General features: G+C 40.7%; 1 protein-coding gene across 3 annotated transcripts in view; it reads right to left on the bottom strand.

Annotated features, from left to right (window-relative positions):
• Window positions 1-12,523, bottom strand: part of ASAP2 (ArfGAP with SH3 domain, ankyrin repeat and PH domain 2) — a 101,794-nt gene extending 89,271 nt beyond the window's left edge. For 2 of the 3 annotated variants that reach the window (XM_061989885.1, XM_061989888.1), the window contains exon 1: window positions 12,156-12,522. In XM_061989885.1, the coding sequence (XP_061845869.1) occupies window positions 12,156-12,281 (126 nt within the window). In that variant the 5' untranslated portion in view covers window positions 12,282-12,522. Of the gene's footprint in view, window positions 1-12,155 lie in introns of all 3 variants that reach the window. The other variant, XM_061989886.1, reaches the window with a different exon arrangement.
• Between the last annotated feature and the right edge of the window lie 213 nt (window positions 12,524-12,736).

The raw sequence follows: 12,736 nt of genomic DNA, 5'->3' as shown, positions 1-12,736 counted from the left end.
TCTCAAACGTATCAAGTGTTACTAGGGAAACACTGAACTAGGTGTCAAAATTAGGATAAGGAGAGGTAAAGCAATACATCAGATATCACCTCTATTATTAGGGCAGAAATTTATCAAAGGCATTTACCTATAATACTGGTGTCACATTAATTACTACAGCTTAGGTTTCTTCAGTGGAGAGTTGTTCCATTTTACAATTGAATACATTTTGTATAGTTAACCTTTCAGTTTTGTTCCCCAGTTCTCACATAAAAGCCCAGTGTCAAACGACAAAACTCATTTTCTCTTGAAACACTGTAAAAATATTTCTATCTTATAGCAGATTCTAGACTTCAGCCTGTGATTTTTACTCCAACGCCTCTATAATTCAGCATGACGCCTTTGAAAATGTCTGCATGGTCTCTCAGTATTAATACATTTTTTTTCTCCATTAAAAGTTAACTGCATGATAGCATACTAAACATCAGCCAATACAAATATAAGATTAGCCAACTTTTGTCAATCAATTATTTGATAAAAATCAGTATCTTTCTCTTTTGGCTAAATAGAAAAAAAAAGAAATTGCATTAATTGAAATTTTGTTGATGCTTTGTCACGCTGCAGCTATCAGTAAAAAACTTGAGTTCTTCTTGTATAAATGCAAAACCACAATTTTCTGTGAATTTTCATTTGTGACTTTAGTTTTTGAATTAAAGGATGCATACAAACTGTCATTAACTTTAGGTGTCCAACCAGAGAAATCTCAAGATACTGTTACAGTCTTGAAAACAACAGAATTTAAATAGCTTTAAATATAACTGAAACTAACAATTCAGGCATTTCTGTCACTACAGACAGCTTCCTAAAAGTGTAAATGAATCTTAAATCACACAATTATTAGTGTACTAAAGAGTAGATACAAAACACTCATTTACATCATATTTCATGTAAAAATAAAAGCTTTCCCCCCAGGGCGACCTTTGCTTAAATAATTAGGGAGATAATTTACATATAAGTTATCTATAAGGTGGCATAAACAGAATTCCCCTGTAGCCCTAAGCATTAGTAAATTAGGTAAATTCATGCACAGCTGCTACCAAAGACAAAACTTCTGCATTTAAAATTTAAGCAGTTTAGAACACAGAAGCATGTCCAGGCCTATCAGCACTTTTGCTGTATTCTTAGGATAAATAGGAAACAGCTACTGAATCATTTGACTGCAACTGAAGTGATAAATGCAAGAAAGTATATGCCACCAAGCACCATTCGTCCTTGCACATTCACCAATAAGGGTTGAGGGACAGAAAATAGTGGCAAACACTGAAAATACTTACACGAAAAGCTTGTCATCCTCATTCATGGTAGTTAAGCAACAGAACAGAATGAACTAAGCAAAAAAATGGACAAATGAAACCAAACAAAAAGCAGCTTACAAAAGATATACTACATCATTGCTTCTTCAATGTTACTCTCTTCAGCACAGCTAGCATCTAGTCTACATGGAGCTCAAAGTGTAGGAGGACTCTGCTGTTATTTTTTCCTGTTGTTTTGTAACATACACCTACAGTTCTGGAAAATAAACAAATGATTAAAAACATGTGCTTTCCACAACACTATACTGCATGTTTTGGATGTGACAACAGAGCAAGGGCTCTGTGCTTGTATGTTATTAAGGAAATTTCCACTCCTATTGCTATAGCCAAACAGTAATCCTGTTTGATTGAAGAGGCTTAAAATGATTAGTAAATGCATTTGCTTCTAAGTTGACTTCCCTAGAACACAGTCTAAGTCTCCTTGAAACTGAATATGCCAAGAAATAAACCTTTCACTAACGAAGAACAGAAACCATAAAACACGAGAAAATAATCCATATGAATTTTCACATGGCTTCACTGCTTTTTTTCCTCTTCTTATATGCCCTCTGAATGTAGAACAAAGCTTTCAGGAACATAAAAGTAATTTGTTCAGCTCTAATCACTTCAGCTGTTTTGATGTATCTACACGCATACTTAGCATAATGCCTAGACAGAATTATAGATTTCAGACTACAACTACATTGATAATCTGATCTTTAATCAGGGATAGTTGAGAAGTCCACAAACAGCAGATGGTTCCATACACCATACTGCTCCAAGACAATGAGAAGCAGTTTCAGTCTTCCCTCTCAAGTCTCTATTTCTTCTAGGTTTAAATGAGATGCAAGAATTTATACTTGCATGTTAACTTTTACAGCTATATCTTAAAAAAACATACTCCAAGGAAATATACTTCACTGCACAATATCTCACATCCATAGTAAATATTTTTGTGAAACAGAGTTCACAAAGAGGCAAATTTTTCAAATTCCACCCAACACCTACTCACTCACAAACAATGCCTACTACTCTAGATGAAAAGTACTGAATCACACTACCCAAGCTTATTTTCTGCAAAGCAGCACTACTCTTAAGTAAAAATCTAGTCAGTTACAGTGCTGCATCTCAGTTCCTCCACCAATAAACTCTTCCCTCCTAAATAAATTGTTTTCTCTTGCCAAAAGAAACTGACACATGTACAACAGGTAATAAGGTCTGCATGCTACTTACTACTATGTCCCATTTTCCAGATACACAACATGCAGAAGACTTCTTGCATTCTCCTAAACTATAAGGTAAGATGTAGCTATAATATCACATTACTCACTTTCCTCCATCACTTTCCCTTCCGACTCCTTACTATAGTGATCCTTTTCACATTATCCCTTCTTCCACATTCCCTGCTTGGGAACGCTTTCATCCTACTTCCTGCATAAATACTGTGGCACTCTCTCTTTTTTCACAGTTCCTGTCAACTTTGATTCCCCTGAACTTCCTTAGACTTCTGATGCATTTCCTTATCCCCTCCTTAGCGCTTCTGCCTATCTGCCTATTCCTGATCCTCCACTCCTCATATGCCATCACAGTACTTTCTCGATGACTCTCTTGACTCCCACTTTGCCTTGGATTCAGATTCCATTTTCTTCCTCTTCTGACTGATCTTCATTTTACCTCTTAGACATTTCAGCTGTGTAGTACTTTCTCAGTCTTGCTACTTGTGTTCCCCATTTTTGCTGTTTTGTAGTCAAATTTATTCCTCATCTAGTTAATCTACACTGATGTGAAAACGTCAAAGTAGTCTGGATTTAATCCAAATAGAAGCTGGTGATCATCTTCATCACAGGAAATCTCATACCCAATACCTCATATCTAATATCTCAAACACTGAGTTTATGTCTGTCCCCACCAAGAGCAACTATAGACAGCAAGGCTTTTGCATACAGAAGAATCTGAGCTTGGTGTTAACAAACATAAGGCTGCAGGGAAAATTCTAGGAAAAAAAAGAGAAACAATCCCACCATCAGCTTGCACTAAAACCAATAGCTACAAACATTGATTTTATTTTTGTCCGATACTTGATCTACATTTTCCAGGTGGATTTAAAAGTGGTGCAAAAGAAAAAAAAAAAAAAAGATATCTGTCTCAGTTAAAATGGACCAAAGCAGAGATTTTAACCTTCCATGAAATCTGGGTATATAATTACCCTCTACAGATTTACAAGCACAATTCTCAGGAATTCCCTTTTTCTGTAAACAATTGCTAGCATCAATTCAAGAGTAAACAAGGAGTCACACAATTTCTCTTGATGTGAAGTTCTTGCACATTTGACCATGCTACAACTTAAAGAAAGAAAGCAAATGTGAAAGTACTATCTTCTTGCACAACTTTGGCAATTGATATAAACAGTTGTGTACAGTATTTTTCAGGCATTTCTGGAAGCAAGAAGGAGAACTGGTTACACTGTTAGGCTGCCATTCGTCCAAGGTTTCCAGTCTTTCAGTAAGAACACCTCTCCTCCTCTAAACAGCCATGGTCTGCATTTCTGCACCCACTGCAATCATTTTTACTAGCTATAAATACTTCTTTCTGTCCCTGTTTTCATAACCCTCTGTGTTTAAATTAGCTATCATTCTAGCTTCCAGAGGATTTGTTAGGAGTATTTGCTACTTATCATCCTAGTTCTTTCAAAATACTAGAAAAATAAGTTAACTAGCTCCAACTAATTGTGAGTGCTTTAAGCTCAGTTTATTTCTTTGCTTATTTGCATCTCTATTCCTGCTATCCATTCTACCTTCTCCCACATTTTGGGCTCAAAAATTGCAACAGAGTACTCATTTGCATTTGTAACACCTGTATTGTCTTTAACACTACTACAGTCTAATGGTGCTCCTTTTCTCCTCACAACTCTCTGTGCTTAAAAGACTGATTTTGGCATCTTCACTGCTTGCTATAACTCCTAAAGAAATCTGACTGGTGAAAATTTGTCTTTTATCTTTATGTGTAACTTTAATGCAAAACTTTCCTCTGACTACCTGAATTTTCTTTTTGTCCCATTTCTGACAGGCTCTGTTCATTTGTGACAATTTTCTTGGGGTGTTTCAAGTCTGTTGTTTTTCCCATAATTTTCTCTTTTCTTGGAATACTTCATGACCATTCCTCATGCTTTATTACATAAACTTTTCATTTCTGTTCACCTCACCAGCTCTCAGTTAAATGATTTTTTCCTTATTTTTTTTGCTTGTTTTGCTTTTGTTTAGCTTTAAATTTCTTTTCATTTTAGTACATAAGGAATTGTCCCCCAAACATTCAACAAACATTTCACTTGTTTGCGGTCTCATCCACAACATCCACTTGATTAAATCGTCAATACTCACATGAGCTTCTCCTTCTTTTGTTTCCTTCTGTAAAAGCATCCTGACTTCTTGTCACAAATGTCTGACCATAATGTGGCTGAAATCCTGCTCTTGCTTTTGCACTCGTTCTTCGACATTTGCAATGTTAGCAGACAGCCCACTTGACCAGCAATCTCCTAAAGTGAACCTGTCCATCATAAACCATGCAGATCCCTTATGCATAGTATCTCTAAAACAGAGCCTTTAATTTCCCCATATAATTTCGATTATTTCAGCATTCTGGCCTTTACAAATAGAGTCTTCCTCAGTCACATCCACTCATACTAAACCTTTCAGTTTGTCTCCTATGCAATGACTCTCCCTTCATACTTGTAGCTACTCTCCTTTGCATCAAATCTAAGACAATTGTCTTTGATTCTAATACTTGGCAACACCAATAATCTCTTGTTCACTTATCACTCCCCCTCCCTTTGATCAGACTAATCCTGGCTTGTTGAGTCTCCTTCTCTGGAGACATTCAAAACCTGTATGACTTCCTGTGTGACCTACTCCAGGTGGAAAGATCCAAGTCCCCTGCCAGAGCAGGACCAGGTCCCTTCCAACCCTTAACATTCTATTATTTGTTTTTTTCAGAATCTAGCATTCATGCTTTCCTACCAATACTTAGTTGGTATTTGTCCTACCAATGACTATAATGTTTTATAGCATCCACAACTTCTTCTGAGCTATACAGGTCACTAAACATAAAACGGAAAGGGGAAAGAGGATGGAAGATATGCTGGAGAAGCTACAGAAAGATTTCCCCTGAAGAACATCTCTTCTTCCCTCTCTAGCAACTTCATGAAGAGTATGGCATTTATTTAGAGACAGTGAGGACTGAGGGCAAGTGAAGCCTCCTGCTGATAGGATAGCCCACCTATGAGAGACATCCCAGCCCAGCATGAAATCAGTCCCAGCCCCACCAACAGGGCCAGGCCCAGGCTGCCACAGAGGGGCAGGGCCACAGGGACCTGGGGAGGCGAGGCAGGGAAAAGCACCAACAACCTCCATAGCTGAGGCATTTCAAAAATTAAGAGATAAGAAGACTGCAAACATCAAGAAAGTACAGAGAAGCTTGATACGAGAAACAATAGAGGTCATAGCTAACCTAAATAGAGCAAGGCCCAATTTTTCTGGAGCTTCGGGTAAACACAGACATTTTGTGGAGCTGGGGCAGCCAGATGGTGTGGGCTGTTAAGAGAGAGGCTCAGAAGCTGGGATGCAGGAGTTGAGATGGGGAATGGTTGTATGTAATACATATACATACACACACGTATGGAAGGTGCAAGAAAAACATTTTAGGTCAACTCTTAAATCTTCTATTTCGTTAAGAATGACTAAGACATATTAATAAGAATAAACCTCTTCACAGTGGTGCAGACAAACACAGTTCACTCATCAGATGTACCAAGTTGTCTTGGATTCCTCCACTTGCATTCATCAGCCATGCCCACTTGACATGTGCGCAATAAGCGCTTTGGAGCAGGAATCGCGCTTTTGTCCCATGGCTCTGCAATGCCTTTCAGAACAAAGGCCTCACCTGTTCCTAGCACTGCTGTACGCTGTAGTAGACAGAGACCAAGGTGGGAAGAGGAAGTGAAGGTGGGTTAAATCTAAGCAGAATTGGCCACTTCAACTTCCATTCTTTTTCAACATTCACACAAAGTGTGCTAAATATGGGTAAGTTGATTCTGAAAAATGCAGTAGCACAAGGGAAAAATCAAAATACGAAAGCCACAGTTGGTAAAATTCTTCAGAAATGTACTTATTTTCCATTGATCTGCCTATGGGAAACTGGGCCTTTTGTTAACAGGAAGCAAGTGCATCATCAGATAAACCAAGGTAAGGTTCACAGTACCCTACTTGTATGGCTTGATATTGTTCTAACTGACTGCACATTGTATTTTAAAGGTTTAAGGTTTCAATTCTCTATTTTAAAACACACAAAGCTCTAGCTGAAGACCTACAGTTTAGGTCCTGTATTTCTACAACTTCCACCCTCCACATTCCTCTCAAAAAGAAAAAAAAAAATCCCACACTATTTTTGAAATTATCCTACCATTTGTGTCATAATGACTTTTCCAGAAACCTCTTTGGATGCTGATGATAGAGAATCACGATTCCAGAAAGGAAGCAGAAGTGGAACACAAAAGAATTTTTAAACAACGTGTATTTATGGAACTGTATTTAGTAATGAATTAAGAAACATGTGCAAAAAATGGTCTGCCAAAGAGCACGTTACAGTGAGCACGAGAACATATTTTATTAAAAGGAAATATACAAATAGCAGTAAATATCCCAAAACACACTACAATATATGACATTTCCTACTGCTTCTCAAAGTATATGAAAAAACCTTCCTCACATGCCTTTCAAAAGCATGTCCCAAAGGCCTAATGATCAATTGATATACATACTTGTGTACGAGGAAAATATACATTTTGAAGACACACACATGTATGCATGTATCCAGCCTCACATCTGCCTACTCTATCAAGGTGCTACTGCTTGTTGCCCTTGTTAGCTTTGCAGAACCAAAATGAAGCAGAATTAGAGAATTTGAGCATACAAGAGGGAATGAAATTCCATAAGCACTGATCCCTTATGTCTCTTCAAGGCAGCTGAAAACCGGGGGTTTGCCTTAGGTAGCAAGAAGCTGTTACCATTTCTGATAGAAGAAACTTGTGTTATGAGTGACAGTGAGGAAGAAAAGGATTTGATACTGAAATGGTAGGTTGCATTACTAGGGGTAGAAATGATCATAAAGTATTTTATAGAAAATCTTTTAAACTGTAAAAAACCATAATCACTGAGGTGCAATAATCATGGAATAGGATCTGTAGAACAATGGCACGTAGAGACCTGAAATCACAAGTTATGGCTTTAGTTTCACAGGTTTTACATAAATTCCTGGAGAACAGCTCTTTAATAGACACCAAACAATTAAAATCTATTTCTATCCAGAGAACTAAGACCATTTTTGCTACTCCTACATATTGTTTCTTTTGGTTGTACGTTTGACATCTTTCCACCACGTTTGTCCTGTCTACTTCTTACAACACATTGATGCTACTCCACTACATAGGGTGTTCCAGTAACCTATTAAACTTCTCTCAGTGTTTCCACCCTCCTCTCTTTATAGAGAAATCTGAGCATGCAGTGAAGTTTAAGTGGGCAAGGTAATACACTTCAAAATGAAACTTAGATGGAAACACCTTGAGCACATGAACTCTCTGTTTACAAGCCAGCCTGCACAACAGCTCCCTGTCCTTCTTTCTTGGTCCACAAGCCCTGGACCACAATAAACAAGTAGAATTAGAAATAAATAGAAAGGACTTTCATGGGCTTCAGTTCCAGTCATTTTTTTCAAACTTAACCCAGGCTTCAAAAAAAGTGGCACACTTGGATTCTAGTCATTAAACTACTCTACAAAATAATTTCTAAAAATCTTAAATCACAGCTGTTAGGGCCATTTTGTGGGGTCCATTATAGTTTAGGGACTATTTTATGTAACTTACAGCACATAAAAGACAGAAGCGTATGTTCAAAATAATAACAGCAGTACTAAAATCAGATTTTAAAGCGCTCATAGATTAAGAACAGCCACCACATATTTTTAGATCCTGGGACCTTTAATTGAAAGAGTCAACTAAAGAGACTGCATTTGTCAGACTAGATTACTGATTTCAAGCAGCCCCTCCTCCAGTCATGTGACTCTGCTCTGCACGCTCAATTAAAACTTGTTTAAGCTTAGTCACTATCATACATGCAAAGATTAAACAGTAACTTGTAAGGGCCTGTGACATAGATTGCTCACTTGTAATTTTGTTGTAGCAGAAGCTAAAGATTTCAAATATTTTGCTAAGCAACATCTTAATCTGAGAACAATGCAGAAATTACATGATTCCTTTTCCTTTGAAATCACATTGTGTTCCAAGAGCATGCCTTTCCTAATCCCTTTTCACTACCTAGAGCAAAGGATAAGATTCTTTCTCCAACTGTTTGAATAGACACCAGTTCCCAAACTGTAATGCATGCACTTCTGGTGATCTCAAAGGCCACAGTCTGAGGTCTACCATCAGTGCATACAACCACATAAAATGGTATTTTCAAATCATACTAAAAATCAATCATTCTGTAGCTGACAGATGTCACTTAATCTAAGAAAACACTGTTTTATGGCAATATCATTGCCTACAGAGACACATCAGTAAATGATACACTTAAAATTGTCCAACGTCTTATTGATCTCCTCTCCTAACAAGCCTCTTCCACTCCATCACTTAAAGCAAGGCCTCCTTAACTTAACTTTTAAGACACTATTAGATATCTGCTAATTAACTAAGACAAAATTAAAAAACTGGTAGGCAGTAGTATTAATAAGTGCAACAGACTTCCCAGTGGGATCTGGAAACAAGTATCTGTGCTTGCACAGAGCTGAGCTCAGTTGAACAGGCCACAGCAGCCCCCATCTCCTGCACCTGTGCCCTGCATTCCTGTGTGCCACAGCTTCCAGGGGAACATGGGGCTTGGGAGACTCAGGCTGGCTTTATCTGTAGTCCAATCCAGAACCAAATTAGCCAGGAAAAGCAGTTAAGAGACATCCTGAAAGTACCAGTATTAACCAGTTAATTTGTTGATTTAATGCATGCATAGAATATCCTGGAAAAGCAAAGCTTACCTGTCTTCAGTTAATAAACTAGCTCTTACAGTCACTTGTTAAAATCAACGCACACATGAAGTCAGCAGCCAGCATGGTTTCAACTTACCTATTAACTGTTCTGAGTAACACATTCCCTAAATCATACATATCCTAGTTTTCAGAATTGTACTGTCTACTACAACAGAGCTGTGCACACTGAAAACTGATGCTTCACAGCACTTGTAACATTGGCAATGCACAGGTCTTCTGTATTACCTGTACATTTTTAGATGCACTCTTTACCAAGACTCAGTTCCTAACAAGCTGATGAACTAATTCTTGCCTCGCCTTTTTTAAAAAAAAGGTGCTGAACACTGACTTCTCGATTACACAATTTATAAACAGCTTTTTATCAAAGGATCACATTTAACCTGAAAAACCAGGCACATAATGCTAAAAGGACTTCAGTATTTCCAAACCAAAGAAGTCTAAGTCTGAATAAAGATTTCACAGTTTTGAAACAATAAAAATTTGTTTGCTGCTCTTAACAAAAATAAGGAAAAAAACCCCTCAGCAATCATTTCAACAGATGCTTTAGCACAGCAGCACATCCAGGAAGCAAAAGCTTATGTTCTGCCAAAAGTGCTAGATAGATCAATACTATGAAGAACACCAGTCCCATCTCACCTCCTGCCTTGCAAACTTTACCTAGATCTACAAAACACTTGGCACATTCTTTATTGCCATTATCATAAAAGCCTTCTTTCTGTACCTAAGCAAGCAGACGATGTCTAACATCTGAAACATGCAGATACAAAGATTTAACATACCGATTTTCTTTAAAAATCTAACAGCAGTGCAGCAGACATGCACAAAAAGAAATGCCAAAAAGATTAAATATTAAATGAATCCCTCATATTCAAATTTTTAAATGTGCATCAGACTTTAAGATACGTGTGTTACAAATTTCCTGCCACCGTATATAAATTCAGTATAATCAGACAAGTAAACAGAAACCAAAACTTTTTTGCATTTTTTTCTGAGAAATTACATGACATATTTTGCAACCATACAGCTTTAGAGAAAGACCAATTTTTGTGAGACTTGTGACAAAAAAATCTCTAAATGTAGCAAAACTGCTTTTGACCCAAATACTTATACTAACTTCAATTTTGTGTTAATCAATTATTAGGGAGCTCTACCTTACAACTAAAATGATTCACTATCATAAATATTTTTTTAAGAATAAGTTTCCTTTGACACAGAATTGTTGATCTTAAGACTATCAGGTTAATAAAGTATAATTAAATCCAGGCATTTAAGTGCAAGCTTGCAAGGAATAAAGTTACCTCAGGAACAAAATAGTAATTCCTTTTGTGCAGATTATTTTGAATTCAGCTCCTTTCTTTAGTGGTTTTGGGAACTGGCAAAACAGGAAAATCTTGAAAAGGGTGTTTAAACACATAACCTGGGTTATGTTCACTTATGACACGTTAATAATCCATTGCTAGTGGCAGCTCTTTTGTAAGAAGGGACATCAACTACTGGCAGGATTCTATTTGCTGGAGTGGCTCTTTTTAAAATATATGCTCCCTGCAAAACAAACCAACTAAGTACACATTGTAAGAATCCATGTAACAGGTAGATGGAGCAAATTAATCTGCATTACAAGTGTAAGCTTTCCCTCACCATACACAAGTTACTTCAGAGAAGCTGCTTGAGGATCAAGACACACAGATGCCTCTCGTTTCATTGTGTGTATATGCCTGGGATGTGGAATGCTTCCTCACTGTGTTCAGACCTGTCCCAGATTTCCCTCCGATTTGAAACAGGAGGGAAATCTCTCTCTCATGCTGGCAGCCACCCTTCATAGTACGAAGAGCTCCCTGCATGAGGTTCAATTATATGTTTCAAGTCTCTCGAAGGAAAGAAAACCAAACCGCTCTCTTTGCGAGACAAAAGCAGCTCACACCAAGTATCCGCAGCCCAGGCTGCCCAAGACAAGGCAAAATCAGAGCGGGTTCAGACTCCCGCGCACGGAAAGGAAGCAGAACCAGCGGCGTGTTCTCCCCTCAGGACCACGGTGAAGCAGTACCTGAAAGAAGGCTACCTTAAAGCATATGCCCGAGGTGGGGAGAGTGTTTAAATGTCTATGTGCAGGGACTGGAAAGATGACTAAAGCCCACCTGTGCCAGAAGGTAGGCGAACACCCCCACATACACACCTATACAGAGGAAAGGACACTCCAACCTCTCGTACTGCCATGGCCGAAGCCCCAGCTGTTGAGGCGGGAGAAAGAGGCCACGCGTCGAGATGGTTCAGGTGGCAACAGGCAGCGGCTAGAGAGTTCAAGCCCTTGTGCAGGTAGGAGGGCAGCCCAACTGGAACCGACGGGCTCGGGGCTCCATGGGCACCAGGAGGAGAGAGAAACGCGGACTCCCCTGCCCCCAGGCTGAGGGAAGCGGCGAGGGGGGAAGTCAGCACTCCTGCCCCGCCATGGGCTGAGGGGCAAGCTCAGAGCGGAGCGGCAAGCAGAGCGGGAACCCCGCGGGCAAGGGGGCAGCAGCGCCTCAGCCCTTCCCCCCTCTCCTTTTCTTTAGCCTCTCCAGCCCCATTTCCTCTAAGCGGCAGCCGAGGGCGCTCCTCGGGGCCGGGTGTGGAGAGGGAGCGGCAGGAGCCAGCACCGGTAGCGCCTTGTTCTCTGCTGCCGCGGCGGCGGGCAGCCAGGCCGGAGGGGGCTGCGCAGCCCGCTCCCCGCCCCGCCGCACCTCCCCTCCCGGGGCTCACCTCCTCGATGGCCGCCACCGTGTTCCTGCACTGGGCCATCCGGGTGGTGAAGTTGGAGGCGGTAGGTGACTTGTAATCCTCATTGGTCTCGGACACGAATTCCGACACGGAGATCTGGTCCGGCATGGCGGGGCGGGGATGAGTGAGGGAGGGGGGGGGAAACAGGCGGCTCCGGGGGGAGGGGAGGACCCAGGGGGTGCTCCCCCCTCACATCGCTCGGCAACCGGCGGCGGCAGCGCCCTCCTCGCACCCTCGCCGTCTGGAGCGGTGTTGTTCCTCCGTCGCTACACAAGGAAATTCCCCGCACCCACACTCCTCCTCCCCGCGCGGTCACGCAGCACCGGGGGCCGGGCACACGCCCAGCGGCGAGGGGGAGGGAGAGAGGGAGGCGGCGGCGGGAGCTGCCTCTACACCCCGCCCTCCCTCTCGCTTTCTCCCTCACACACAGGGCAGAGGCGGGCCGAGGCGCGGTCGCATGACCCCCACGCCCCCCGCCTTTACAGAGGAAACCTGCCGCCTTTCCCTCGCCCCCCGGCGCCCGCCCGGAGAAGATGGCGCCCCCCTCCCTCCTTTGCGAACCC

This window comes from Colius striatus, chromosome 2 (genome assembly GCF_028858725.1).
Source record: "Colius striatus isolate bColStr4 chromosome 2, bColStr4.1.hap1, whole genome shotgun sequence".
Taxonomy (NCBI): Eukaryota; Metazoa; Chordata; class Aves; order Coliiformes; family Coliidae; genus Colius; species Colius striatus.
This window is presented reverse-complemented; position numbering and strand designations above follow the sequence as displayed.